The sequence below is a fragment of the Piliocolobus tephrosceles genome, chromosome X (genome assembly GCF_002776525.5).
Source record: "Piliocolobus tephrosceles isolate RC106 chromosome X, ASM277652v3, whole genome shotgun sequence".
Taxonomy (NCBI): Eukaryota; Metazoa; Chordata; class Mammalia; order Primates; family Cercopithecidae; genus Piliocolobus; species Piliocolobus tephrosceles.
Window position 1 is genome coordinate 88,604,387 of NC_045455.1, and position 14,357 is coordinate 88,618,743.

General features: G+C 47.0%; 1 protein-coding gene across 5 annotated transcripts; it reads right to left on the reverse strand.

Annotated features, from left to right (window-relative positions):
- Positions 1 to 3,257: 3,257 nt before the first annotated feature.
- RASL11A (RAS like family 11 member A) lies at positions 3,258 to 10,360 on the reverse strand. Of its 5 annotated transcripts, XM_023208722.1 has the most exons (6): positions 10,183 to 10,360; positions 7,512 to 9,185; positions 5,893 to 6,451; positions 5,439 to 5,495; positions 5,261 to 5,340; positions 3,260 to 3,951 (listed from the first exon to the last, which is right to left on the reverse strand). In XM_023208722.1, exons 3-6 carry the CDS (start codon positions 6,371 to 6,373, stop codon positions 3,484 to 3,486), a joined length of 1,086 nt encoding a protein of 361 aa, XP_023064490.1. In that variant the 5' UTR covers positions 6,374 to 6,451; positions 7,512 to 9,185; positions 10,183 to 10,360; the 3' UTR covers positions 3,260 to 3,483. The 5 variants fall into 5 exon arrangements, with proteins under 5 accessions (XP_023064492.1, XP_023064494.1, XP_023064490.1 ...); XM_023208724.2 differs by having other exon boundaries at positions 3,258 to 3,951; positions 6,423 to 6,480; positions 7,512 to 10,360; XM_023208721.1 differs by having other exon boundaries at positions 7,512 to 10,360.
- Between the last annotated feature and the right edge of the window lie 3,997 nt (positions 10,361 to 14,357).

The window sequence follows — 14,357 nt, forward strand, 5'->3', positions numbered from 1 at the left end:
TTGAAACTAATTTTAACAAAGTCTTTCAAAATATTCCACCTTTTGGAGAGAGAGTAAATGGTAATAATAGTTTATTAATCACACAAAATGTATTTGCATTGTAAATTTGAATTGGTAACTTTGCATAATGAGAAGTTGAAATTGCAACATATACAAGGAGCAAAAAAGCAATTCGAGCCCCAATTTATAACTGAACAGTCATCTTGTCTTTTTTATTTGCTCAATTGTTTACCACTGCCTTCCAGTATTTATTTTAATCCATTTCTCTAAACAGATATTAATAAACTTTAGAACTTCCGTTGTGCCCTTCGCCTAAGCACAAGCAAAACAAACTTATCTTCTTCTATTATAATTGACTTATTTTTCCATTATTTGAGTTTGCTTCTCATGAGTTGCATGTGAAGTACGGAATGTTTGCAGGATGTACAATTTAGCCATTTTGGATTGCATCCATTTCTCCAGAACAGCACTGATTGCAACATTAATTAAATCATTCTGCAGAGTTTTAAAGCAGAATCAGTGACTGAGCCTTGACCAGAAGGAGAACGAATGCCAGCAGTGGAGGCCTGGGGGTTTGAGAGACAGATTTTCCCACTGAGGTGGGGATGCTTCCCACGGAGGCAGGGATGGAGGAGGGAGGCGAAGTGGGTGGGGGAAGCTACAGTCCCACTTCTCTCATGAGGATAGAGGTAAATTCTTGCACCGGCCATAACACCTCAGGGGTAAGGCAAAACTATCGGATAAAATGCACAGATACTGTTCTCTCCACACCCACATTTCTTTTAATGTTCTACCCAATGTTCTGTCCAGTGTTTCAGGACTTCTGCCCCTGCCTGCAAAATAATGACACCCATGGCTCTCTCGACTATGCCCTCCCCATTGGTGAAGGAAGGGGAGGTTGGCTTAGAGCTCAACTTCCCCTGTTAGGGCTTCCTTAGCACTCAGCCAAGGCCATACCCTCAGCTCTCTTCCCTACACAACTTCCCAATCTAACTGCCTTCCGATAACTCCATGCTCACCTCTTCCATCTCTGGAGCTACCATCCCAAGAGCCTTCCAGATGCTCCCTAAGCACCATGATGCCCAGGAGACCCCACTGCTGATCGGCGGGAGGCCTGGGAAAGAGCGGCCACAGACAACGAAGTTTTTCCACAACAAGCCAGTTTCAGGGACCAGAGAATAAAGCTGGCCGTGAAGCCCTGGAGGTCAATCATTTATGATACTGGGAGAGAAAGAAGACAGGAGAGGGTGCTTTCTGCTTGGCCCATCAGCCTGCCTGAGCCCACAAGGCTGTGAGTCTCTTTGAAATGGCCTTGGGACTCATCTTTTGACCCTTCTGATCCACAGCCTGCTCCCGTGAAGAGTTCAAGATGACTTTCTGTTCTTAGCATTCACTCATTTGAAACTTGATCATAGGTGGCCTGCGGACAGCTCTTGTCTTATTCTTTAGCTTTTAGATTATGATTTAACTTCTTCCCATGGGATGTTTGATCTCAGTTCCTTGAAGGCAGAGAAGTCCCTGGTGACAGGCTGCAATCTGGACATGTAGGCATAGCAGGGACTAGGAGAATCAGCTGTTCTTGGGTCTACACCTGCAATGTTAAGATGCACGGCAGGAAGCAGAACAGATGATGGAGCTTTTGTTCTGACAGCATGCAAACAAGGAGAATGTGAGGCATTTTTTAAAAGATGGAATCCAAATTGATTTTTTTTTTTTTTTGAGACGGAGTCTCGCTTTATCGCCCAGGCTGGAGTGCAGTGGTGCGATCTCTGCACATTGCAGGCTCTGCCTCCAGGGTTCACGCCATTCTCCTGCCTCAGCCTCCTGAGCAAATTAATATTTTACTTATTTGGACACTCTTTTATGTATTATCTAATTTTCTTAATCCTTCACGCCATTTTGTATAGGTAGACGCCCTTCAACTACAGGGAAAAGCGGTGCTGACATCACAGGTCTGGACAGAGCTGTCCTTGTGGAAGGGTAATGGTCTGTGATTGCCAGAGGCTGCATATGTCAGTCCCTCTCCATCACAGCTAATAATCTTTAATTACTCAGAACACCTGTCCTTGCCTTGCAGAAGTAACAATTTGTTTCATGCCCATCATTGACCCTTGGCACCATAAATGGTGTATTCATTTATTTATTCATTATATGTTTACTTAAAACTTACCACTCTATGGGCAAGCACTGAACTAGAAGGTTGGAATACAGGATCATAAAATGCAGCTACTGCCCTCGAGGGGAACTCCTTACAATGGAGTAACAAATAGCTACGTGACAGGCTTGGGTTATAACACAAATGCTCCAGGAATAGAGGAAGACCAGAGAAGGCATCCCAGAACTGAATGTAGCATGTGACTTGAGTTTTTAAAGATGAGTTAGCAAGCCATTAGGTGTAGAATTGGAAAAAATATTTGAGGCAGAGGGATAGTTTGTGCCAAGACAAGAAGACATGAAGGAGTCTGCAGCAGGCTGAGAAAGACAATCCGTTGGAATGGACTGACTGTTGGGGTGTGTGTGTTGGAAGGAGGGGTTGATAAGCCTGGAGAGGTGGTAAATAATCTTGATGCCATGTCTCCTGTCTATCTTAACCAGTAGATAAGGGGAAACCAGTTGAGTTTTTTATAGAAATAAAATGATTAGGGTTAGTTTTAGTAGGGTTGTTCTGACGTGAAGAGACAAATAGAAGATGCCATTCTAGAAGCCAAGAAACATGAGTCTCGCCTGTCAGTCAAAGGGAGGTCTAGATTAAGGGAGAGTGAGGCTTTAGAGAAAAACAGGAGTGAGGATGGACAGATCTGGTGCCCTATTGGAAGGGAAGGAGAATTTTGAGGTAACTTTTGGGTGGTAGGGCCCACTTACTGACATAAGGAATACTATAAAAGGGGTTTTTGTTTTGTAATATGGGTAGAGTATAAACTTGCATTTGCACCAATGTTACTCATGACTTGTAACGTTTTAGCATCAGCTCACACTGTACCCTTTCCCGTGAAAATCACACAGTGTCAATTTCATGACTGGTGGCAGTGTCCCATTTAAAGACATCCTGCAGTTATTCAAATCCCTCTCCTCCGCCACATACTTTCCTTTCTCCCACAACAGACTCCCTCTACATGAACTCCTCCCCACTGCGAGACACCAATCAGAGTTCAGACTGAGGGCAAGCATAGACAGTTCTGGGCGCTGCTGCAAGTACAATTTCTATAAAAAGACATTGAGAAAACAATGAGCAATGTTGCCATTTTGCCTTTAATGGAAAAGTGGCCAGTGGTTACAGTTAAAAAAAAAAAAAAAATTCTTTTAACAAAACAAAATTTTATCCAGCTTCTAGGCAATCACTGAATTTTCAGAAATACACATGTGCTTGAAAATCAATCTTTTTATAAAAATAAACTCTGAATGTGTGATTAAAAAGGAAGAAGCCCAGTCTTTGAGCTGCACAAATGCATATTAAAAGGGAGAGGCATCTGTCTTTGAGATAGTTCACCCCAGTGCAGTGGGGGCTTTGACTTTGGGAGACAGAGCCTGCTTGAAGCGTCTCTTCAGGTCCTGCATGTTGGGAGAGCGGGGCCGAGGGATGATGGAGGCTCTTCTTCTTTCCCCACTGAGGCCGTGCATCTTGCTTACTTCTTTGCAGAGATGCTGAAACACATCACACACATCTTCATAGTTTTCGCTAGTGGAAATTTCAAGGAACAGGCTGCCCAGCTCATTGGCTAGCTGAATGCCGTCCTGTGTCTGCACCTGCCGGGCATGCAAAAGGTCCCCCTTGTTGCCCACAATGATGACAGGGGCTTTAGAGTCAGGGTGGACCTTCCGGATGTGCTGATAAAGGGGTCGGATGGACAAGTAGCTGTCGTAGTCTGTGATGGAATAGACCAGCAAAAAGCCCTCAGCCCACTGCACGCATTTGGACAGGGAATCGATGACCTGGGGGAGACTGTCTTGGATCTGAGAAAACATCAAAATGACATCCAGTCAAGGAAACCCTCAGTGGGAGATAAACTCAAAAACATCAAGGAAACCCTTGAAGAAATACTTGAAAAAGAAATCACTAAACACAGTTTTCAGTTTCCACCCAGCTTCTGCGGAAGCAGGCTTTTGATATGGAAAGAGCAGATTCCCAGGCAAACTCCCTGCCTGAGTTACTTTATTAGCTGTTATCCCTGCATTATTTTTAAACCCCTTGCTTGTCAGGCAGTCTCTGGTGAACCATGGCTGACTGAAGAATGACCTTAAACTAGAATGGCTCAAGTTTTAGAAAACACTAACTCATAATAAACAAAACTTTGAAAATAAGCCAAGATAAATATCTATTCCCAAACCCATAAAAATATTTTTAACATGCACTTCTTAAGAATGTTACAGAAAGAATTTCCTTTCTTAGGGTTCTTCCACAAGACCTTTCCTCTGGAGAAGGGAGTAGCAATTAGTAACTGGTTAATAAACAAGTTACATTCTAGACCCTCTGCCAAGGGGTTATCTGATTGCAATTACTGACTTGAGGGAACAGTCATTAACAGCAGCACTTCAGCAGTGCTTGGCTGGGCGCTGTGGCTTATGCCTATAATCCCACCACTTTGGGAAGCCGAGGTGGGCGGATCACTTGACGTCCGGAGTTCCAGACCAGCCTGGCCAGCATAGTGAAACTACATCTCTACTAAAAAATAAAAATAAATAAATAAGTAAATAAATAAATAGTTGGAGTTGTGGCGGATGCCTGTACTCCCAGCGACTTGGGAGGCTGAAGCAGGAGAATCGCTGGAACCTACCAGGTGGAAGTTGCAATGAGCTGAGATCCAGCCACTGCACTCCAGCCTGGGCAACAGAGTGAAACTCCGTCTCAAAAAAAGCAGAGCTTACCAGGGTAGAAGACTCTCTCCCACTAGAATCCTACCTGTTTTTTTGTTTTGTTTTGTTTTAAATGTCTTTCTCTTTGTTAATGGTTCCACGGCTACCTCTGGAAGAAATGGTGAGACCTGAATAAGTAGTGATGGCCCACCAGGGTTGCAAAGTGAAGTTAAGTCAGGTGCTTAACAAGAGGAGGCTGCTTCTAACCATGCCTCCCCCTTAGAGAGTTTCTGACACTCCAACTACTGGCCCCCCCTGTGGACAGCTCATTCCCACCTGTATATATATGCACAGGTTGGTTTAGATGCCTTGTTTAGACCCCTGCGCCCAGCGTGGGCGCCCTACGAGCTGTGCCCACCGGGGTGGTCTGACGAGTGGAAGTGAGCTGTTTGCCCCTGGCGGTTCTTACCTGGATGCCCCCGGGAGTATCCTGGATCTGCAGGGAGAGCTGGTCCCCCTCAACGTAGACCAGACGTGAATACAGCTTGCCTGGAGAACGAAGGAGAGTTTGCTTTTCAATTCTCAAACTCCCATCCGGAAAAAGAAACATGCAAGCATAAAGGCAGGGAGCGTGAAAGTATTCTCACCTGTATTCGGTTCATAGTCGCCAATGAATCTCTTGGTCAGGAAGCGCACGATCATTGCTGAAAAGGAAATGGGAAAATCAACCGACGGAGTCGGACAAGCCAGTCAAACCCAGGAACCCCCGACGAACTGGGGGGAGTGAGGGGCGCAGAACCGTGGGCACTGCTAGCTTCCAGAGGCTCCGCAAAACTGAGGTGCTCAGCCACAAGTACAACTGGCGGGACACCTCTCCCGCACCTCATCCCCGAACAGGCGCCAACCCCGCCGAGAGCCCCAGGGAACGCCAGGGAAGCAGGCCGGGACTGACCGGGACCCCCCGAGCGCGAAAGCAGCCGGGTTCTGCCTGCCCCCCGGCCCTCTGCTTCGGCCGAAGCTCCCTTTCTCCGTCTGCAGCGCCCCCAGTGGTCGCGGCAGGAGCCGGGGAGCGAAGCCGCCCGGGGTCCCCGCCGCACTCACCACTCTTGCCCACGCGGCCGGCGCCCAGCACCGCCAGTTTGATGTCCTTGGGCAGGAGGCAGTCCGAGGAAGACTCGGGAATGGGTGAGAGCAGAAAGTGCCCGGACATGCTGAGCGGCCGCATGGAGCGCGTCCCGCGGTCCCGCGCGCAAGCCGAGCGGACTGGGCCTCGCCGCACCCGGAGCCGGCTCGCCAGCGGGGAGTGCGGGACTAGGCGTCCGGGACCACGGCGGCTGCCAGCACAGCTGTCAAGACCTGCGGCTTTTAAAGGGCTTGGTGCGCCCGGGAGCGCGGCGGCCGCCCCAGCTCCTCCTCGTCTCCGCCCCTTCCCGGAGCTGAGGGGAGGGGCGGGAGCAGAGGCCGCGGAGCTGAGTATCGCCGAGGCTGTGCGGTTCGCCGGGCTGCTCGCTGCTCGCGGCTCCAGGCGCTCTGCGGCAGGACTGCGGCTCCGGGGCCCAGACCCTGAAGATACGGCCACCATCCAGAGCACGCGGGCGGCCTCTAGTCGGGCACTCTGGGAGTCTCCTCACCCCGCAGCAGCCAGCCGGAGTCACCAGACCTGTGGGTGAACTTGAGATGAGTTACGAGCTGGCGAGAGAAGAAAAAGTGCGATCAGTTGGATGTTTCTGCAACCATGGGAGAGACAGATTCCTGTAAAACGTTGCCCTTTTCATTTTTAAAAGGTGCTAAGGGGCTGGGCGCGGTGGCTCACGCCTGTAATCCCAGCACTTTGGGAGGCCGAGGTGGGCAAGATCACCTGAGGTCAGGAGTTCAAGACCAGCCTGGCCAACATGGCGAAACGCTGTCTCTACTAAAAATACAAAAATCAGCGGGGCGTGGTGGTTGGCGCCCGTAATCCCAACTACTCGGGAGGCTGAGGCAGGAGAATCTCTTGAACCCGGGAGGCGGAGGTTGCAGTGAGCCGAGATGGCACCACTGCACTCCAGCCTGGACCGCAAGAGCGAAACTCCGTCTCAAAAAAGAGAAAAAAAGAAAAGAAAAGGTGCTAACAGATGACGTTAATATGGGAAAAGGGAGGGCGGGGGCAAGAGCTCTGAAGTAGTATCAGTGGAGGCAACTGCCGTTACTGTGACCTTGCTAGGGATAGATGAAGTCCCCTTAGGGGCAATGATGGTTAGCAGCTCAGTATCCATTACCAGCCCCTCTTCTGCAGGCAGGGATTGCACTGGCTCGTTCCTAAACACTCAGGAGCACTCCGCCGGCTGGCGGCCCTGGCTCTGCACTAACTGTCCATCATTAATACTATCCTATGTGCTTGAGTCATGCATTTGCTTCATTATCCAAGTATTTACTTCTAGGTGCATGGTGGGGTCTAGGGTGGGGTGGGGGGCAGTGTGAGGAACAGGACACAAAAGAGAGCTATGGACTGGTTCTTGGATTTCCGGAGCCCACCAGAAATAGCATGGCAGAAGCCTGAGGACTTTAACGTTGAACAGTTAGAAGACTTTCTGGCTTCCGGCCTCCTGTGTTCCAGCCTCACCTAATTGCCTATTAGACAGCCCCACCCTTATTCACACCTTTCTTTACCCTGGTTGTACTAGTTTTTGCTGCATGACAAACCACACCAAACTAGATGGTTTAGAACAACAATCACTTACAGTTGTTGAGCCCTTTGGTGCATCTGCAGGGAGCTTCCAGGTTCTGGAGGTGGGAGCTGGCTGCCCTTGGACAGCCTTACTCATGTCCGGCAGCTGTTGGCTGTGATGGAGGGTAGTGACTGAGTTACGTGTCTCTTTTCAGCAGGTTGGCAAGGGCCTACCCTCATGGTAGCTGAGCAGAGTTCCAAGAGAGTGGGTGGAAATGGACAAGGCCTCTTGAGACCTAGGCCTTGAGGTTGAACCCATCCCTTCCTGCTGCATTCTGTTGGTCAAAGAAAGTCGTGGGGCCAGCCCAAATTCAAGGAGTAGGGAAATGCACTCCGCCCCTTTGTGGAAACAGCAGAAGAGTCACATGTGAAAGGGCAAGGAAGCAGAGAGCGGTGGAGAATGGGGCCCATTTTTGTAATTGACCATGCTAATCAATGTGTCTCCATCCACCCAGTGGCCCAAGCCTTGGAGACATCCTTGACTCTACCTACTGTCTCACTTCCACATTGATTAATCACCAAGTTCCATCATTTCTCCTCCTATATTTCTTGGTGTCTCCCTCTCTGTATCCCTACTGTTCTCATTTCTCATCTGCAGAATTCTGAATAATCCTGAAGTAAACTAGACTAGACTAGATGGTTTCTTCAGTTTACGTGTTTCTCCCTTGGAGAGGCGGTCTCTGATCACTGCCACTGTCCCCACCCCTATCTTGCAGTTACTTGCTCTCAGGGCACTGATCTTAACTATCATTACTTTCTGGTAGAATGTTTGTTTCATGTCTGTCTCCAGGAGGACAGGGACTCTAGCTTGTGACTCGAGTACCCAGCACATAGTGGCACCTGGGACTGGCAAGGTCCTTAATAAATGTTTGTTCACTGGCTGACTTTCCAAATGAATGAATGAATGAATGGTGTCTTCAGTGTATGAACTGGAAAATACAGAAGTCATGTTTCTGACCATTTTCCCATTGCCTTGGTTTTGAGAGCAACTTGCTCTCAGGAGGACGTGTGCTGGGAGATGTCCTGAGATAAACTGCCATATTTAAGTTGTACTGACTTTTGGCTGTTCATAAGGCAGTTTTCTCTGTTAAACTGCAGTTTAACTGGAAAGACTTGAAGCAGGGCACCTTCCTCCCTGATGGGGGAAAAGGCACCATAAAGACAATGGCTGTCTAGGGAACAACCAGAAACTGTTAAGTTCCAGGGTCACGTGCAGCTCCGTGATGGGGGTCTGGGCTGTTGTCTCTCAGATTCCCTTGACTTCTCCTTCATAGATGCAGGGTGGCTCCCGCAGTATCCTCACCCAAACAGGAAGGGAAGGAAGTATTCTGTTAGTTGTTCTCTTTAATTACGAAATAAAGCAGTTCTCACAAGAACTCAGCAGACTTTCTCTTACATCTCACTGGCCAGAACAAACTGGGAAAGATATTACTCAAGTATCTAGCAAAGACTGGGATGGTCATGACTAGTTTAGACAATCATGATTCCTCCCTCTAGCTGGACATACCACCACCCCCATTCAAAATCAAGAACTCACACAGAGAATGATTGCCAAGGAGATGGGCCATAAACCCTATTCCCCTTCCTGGAGTGAAAATCCAGCACTTTCAAGGGAAGAGTCCTTTCTTGGTGGAATGTTGCGTATCTCTGTCCCCCTTCACCTCCTTCTCTGTTTTACATTCCCAGTCTGAAATAAGACCATTGTAGCTTAAGGTCTGCCAATAAGGAAGATTCCTAAGACTGTTCTCTGCCCAGTGATAATTATGTTCCACTTTGCAATTACATTGCATCTTTACTCAGAAGAGCTCAACATGTGATTTCGTTCTCCTTGGAAGAGCTCTTTGCATTTATAACTATATAAAATAATCCATGACCTTCTGGTGAAGACAATAAATGACTGAACTGTAGAATTATAAATAGCCTTGTCTAAACCGTTGCTGCTTGTGTTCTGCCATTTCATTTTAAATTTGTGTCCAGAGTTATGTAAAACTGTGGTGCAACCAATATAACAGGCATGCTGAAGTGGTTTTAAAAAGATAATAGAAATGCGTAGGCATGGATACAGATATACAAATCTGTGGGTGTTTAGAATGAGTATAAAGGCCAGAGTTTGGTAATATGCAAATAACAGCAGTCTTGGGAAGTTATTAACTCTTTCCCAGTCAAATAAAAGCTTGAATTCTAGTCACCAGGCAAAACTTTGCCAAGGGTCCCTGTCTTGTTCACAAACAACTCCCCTACCCCAGCCATAACCCAACATCAACTCCCTTTCCTGTATATCCTAAGTCCTCGACTACTGAGTTTACTGGAGCCTCAGAGCCCCTGCCTTTGAGGTGCTCTCCCTAAACAGGAATCATGGCTCTGCCCTCTACCAGTTCCCTACTTTACTTCAACTCAGCAGGCAAAATTACTGAAAATGGACTCTGTGGGGCTCTGTGATAAGTGCTGGCGCAGAACCAAAGAGCAGTCAACATTCACTAAGACAGCGAAGTATAACACACTCCTGCCTGCCTTCACAGACATCCCTGGAGTGAAGAAATTTACCAAATTCACTATCATTTATAACTGTTGAGTTTACCAAGAAAATTCTATTATCTTAATTTTTAATTAATCCTGTGAAACAGGTAAAGAATATCCTCTGAATTGTGGTTTAGACAAATTGAGTAACTTATCCAAAGTCATACAGCCATATAGTGGTGCAGGCCTCAAGCCCTCTGAGTTTTAATCCTGGCACATTCCACAGGTATACAGGGCAGGATGCAGAGCCGGGCACAGTGGCTCCCACCTGTAATCCAGCACTTTGGAAGGCCAAGGCAGCAGGATTGCTTGAAGCGTTTTCAACCCTGTCTTTACAAAAAGAGAAAAAAGGAAGAAAAAAAAGGAGGGAAAAAGGGAGGGAGGGGAAGTAAGGGAAGGGGAGGGAAGAGGATGAAGGAAGGAAGGAAGGGAGGGAGGGAGGGAGGGAGGGAAGAAGGGAGGGAGAAAGAAGGGGAGGGGAGCGGAGGGAAGGGAAAAGAAAAATTAGCCAGGCATGGTGGTACACGCCTGTTGTCTCAAGCACTCGAGAAGATGTGGTGGGAAAATTGCTTGAGCCCAGGAGCTCGAGGATGCAGTGAGCTGTGATCATACCACTGCACTCCAGCCTGGGCAACAGAACAAGACCCTGTCTCAAAAAGTTCAAAATTCAAAAAAATAAATACAAAATAAAGAAAGCAGGTTGTAGAACACTGTGTTGATAATGGAAGGCCAGAGCAGGTCAGGATGCAAACTCCAACAGAGCTGCCACAGGGAGAGTCAGGTCTGACCCAAGTATCAGGGAAAGCTTCAGGGAGGCATGAACTGGGCTGCAAGTGTGAGTCACGTGTGATCGGTGGAAACCAGGGAAGGGCCATGTCAAACTGAGGGAACAGCATGCGCAAAACCATGAAGATACATGGCAAGTGTGAGGAACTCTGAGTAGTCTCAACGGTGAGAAGGATGTGGTAAGTGACCCAAAAGGCTGGGAACCAGACTAAATGGCACGCTAAAAAGTTTATTGAGAGGCTATGGAAAGCCATTAATCATTTGAGGAGAGCTCCTTCTACAGTTCTTTCTCAGGTTATCTGCAGGGCGTTAGTCCCAGGACACACTGAGAATACCGAAATCCAGGGATGCTTAAATACCTGATATAAAGAGTGTTGTATTTTCATATAACTTATGCACATCTTTCCTACTTTATTTTTTGAGACGGAGTCTCACTCTGTCGCTCGGACTGGACTGCAGTGGTGGTGTGATCTTGGCTTGCTGCAACCTCCGCCTTCTGGATTCAAGCAATTCTCCTGCCTCAGCCTCCCGAGTAGCTGGGATTGTAGGTGTGCGCCACCATGCCCGGATAATTTTTGTATTTTTAGTAGAGATGGGGTTTCACCAGGTTGGCCAGGCTGGTCTCAAACTCCTGACCTCAAATGATCCACCCACCTTAGCCTCCCAAAGTGCTGGGCTACAGGCATGAGCCACTGCGCCCGGCCCTTCCTTCCTACTTTAAATCATATCTACATTACTTTATAATACCTAATACAATGTAAATGCTATGTAAATAGTTATACTGTATTGTTTAGGGAACAGTGACAAGCAAAAAGTTTGTACATGTTCAGAAGAGATGCAATTTTTTTTTTTTTTTTTTTTGAGACGGAGTCTCACTCTGTCCCCCTGGCTGGAGTGCAGTGGCTCGATCTTGGCTCACTGCAAGCTCCGCCTCCCGGGTTCACACCATTCTCCTGCCTCAGCCTCCCAAGTAGCTGGGACTACAGACGCCCACCACCGCGCTCGGCTAGTTTTTTTGTTCTGTATTTTTAGTAGAGACGGGGTTTCACTGTGGTCTCGATCTCCTGACCTTGTGATCCGCCCGCCTCGGCCTCCCACAGATGCAATTTTTTGTCCCAATATTTTCCATCCCAGCTTGGTTGAATCCATGGTTGCAGAATTCACAGATACGGATACAAAGAGCAGATTGTACATACAACAGTATGAGTACTAGGAGCTTATAAATAATAGGATATGGGCCTGGTGCGGTGACTCTTGCCTGTAATCCCAGCATTTTGGGAGGCCGAGGTGGGAGAATCCCTTGAGCCCAGGAGTTCAAGGCTGCAGTGAACCGTGATTGTGCCACTGCACTCCAGCCTGGGTGACCCTGTCTCAAAAAACAAAAACAAAACAAAACGATATGGTCTCTGACCTCAAAGATCTTAAAACTGTTTACTTACTCATCTCCCATGAGCAACTAATTTAATCTGAACCTCTCTTCCTTCTTAGGTGGAACCAAAACAATCCAGTCATTTTCACTTGAGCTAAGCCATCATCTCATTTTACAGAGACAGTAAAGAGTATCCCACTTATTTTCCAATCCAAATGATTTCCATAAATCCGAGTCTTGCTGGAGAAGTGTGTACGACAGCATTTGTATCCCCCTTCCATTAGTGGCTTTGTGTGGTGGCCTGTCAACAGCTCCTCGCCACACACGGCTGTTTGAACAGAATCACAGTGCAGAGCCTCAGCTGCTTATTCACTCCTCTATGCACATTTTCTACCTCAGCAACAGCAGCTGCAGCTGCTGCCTCACTGTTATTATTCATAACCTAGCAACTGGTTGAACAGATTCTGTGGAGAAGGATTTTTACTATCAATTTTTTTCTAAGGGGAGCTAGGGTGAAGAAATATGCTATAAACACTCATTCCAAATAAATCCAACCCAGTTTTAAATCTTTTGTCTTGTGCACAAAAAAGAATTAAGATAAACCTACCTTGTTCATATTTTAGCAATTCTTTATATTTTAGCAAATTTTCCATCCTAGTACAGAGAAATGCTAATACTACACAAGTGGGAATATGGAAGAGGTTAAGAACCTGAGTGTGTTTCTGCCACAACATTCAGAAGAAAACTTCAAAAAAGAGGGTGATATATTTTATCTAACCCTTTGAGACTGGTTTCAACTGAACAAAAATAGAAGGCCTTAAAAGATACCTGGTTAGACCGGAACAGACTTGAGGTCCAAGTTCAAGGAACCACACAGCCTCACTTGCAATCATGGCTATTACTTAAAAATAGGGTGAAAAAATTTATAGTTAGGATATTTTTCTTCATTTTCACTGACATGTGTAAGAAGGGAAATCGGACAGTAAGAGGTTAATTTATAAATTCACAATCTGTGGTGGTTGCTCAGGACCTGCATTTCAAGGCAGATATGTAATCTTATCAGCACACACACACATTACTCAAAGCTCGGAGGGTTCAATTTAATTATCTCCCCACTTATAAAACCTCATCTGCAGGACATCCAGATGGAGCTGCCCAAGAGGGAGATGGAACCGCAGATCTGGGGCTTCAGAGAATGTGAGCTCTGCAACTGAGTCTCAAGTATCAGAGAAGGCTAAAGATGTAGACCAGTGGTTCTCAAACTTGAGCGTGTATCTTACTCACTCAGAGAGCTTGGTAAATACGGAGTGCTGGGCCCCATCCCCAGAAGTTCAGATTTGGTGGGTCTCAGGCAGGTCTGCATTTTTAACAAGGTCTCAGATGATGCTGATGCTGCCAGCTGGGAGACCATACTTTAAGAACCTCTGGCTTAGATAACCCAGGAATAATTTATAAAGAAGGGAGAGACAAATGTGGAACATCTAGGAGGGGCCCGGAATGAGGATAGAAGGGGGTCAGACAGGGAGAAGAAACAGAATCCTCTGCAAGAGAAAAAAATTGTTACTCTGTCAATTATTATGTGGGTAAGATTAAATTGGGAAAAAGTATCTACATTTGTTAATTAGCAAGCTTTTGGTAACCTTTAAGAGTACAGTTTCATCACAGTGGTGGAGGCGGAAGCCAGATTTGCAGTGGGCGACCAGGAAATTTAGCTATGAAAGGGAGGAGGAAGGCACAGGAAGGGCTGCTTGGTTTATTTGCTGGTTTTTAAGTCTGCAGGCTGAAGTTAAAAAAACCAGCAAGTTGGGCCGGGTGCAGTGGCTCACGCCTGTCATCCCAGCACTTTGGGAGGCTGAGGTGAGCAGATCATGTGAAGTCAGGAGTTGGAGACCAGCCTGGCCAACACGGCAAAACCTCGTCTCTACTAAAAATACAAAAAAATGAGCTGGGTGTGATGGCAGGCGCCTGTAATCTCAGCTACTCAGGAGGCTGAGGCAGGACTGCTTGAACCCGGGAGGCGGAGACTGCAGTGAGCCAAGATCACACCACTGCATAGACCAGGATAATCAGTGAAACAAAAGGGCAGACCCAAGAGCCCTGTCAATACCAACTCTTTCCTCTGGTCTCCTTTCACCCTCCTTGATACCTGGTTTGCCTTATTTTATGAAGGGATTTAGGTCTTACCGT

Bases quoted from the DNA above. Each gene is read 5' to 3' on its own strand.
- RASL11A (XM_023208722.1), bottom strand. From the start codon at position 6,373: ATGGTGGCCGTATCTTCAGGGTCTGGGCCCCGGAGCCGCAGTCCTGCC. The intron at 5,496-5,892 runs GTGAGTGCGGCG...TTTCCTTTTCAG, and splicing joins CGGCCGCGTGGGCAAGAGTG to CAATGATCGTGCGCTTCCTG. The intron at 5,341-5,438 runs GTGAGAATACTT...TTCGTTCTCCAG, and splicing joins CGACTATGAACCGAATACAG to GCAAGCTGTATTCACGTCTG.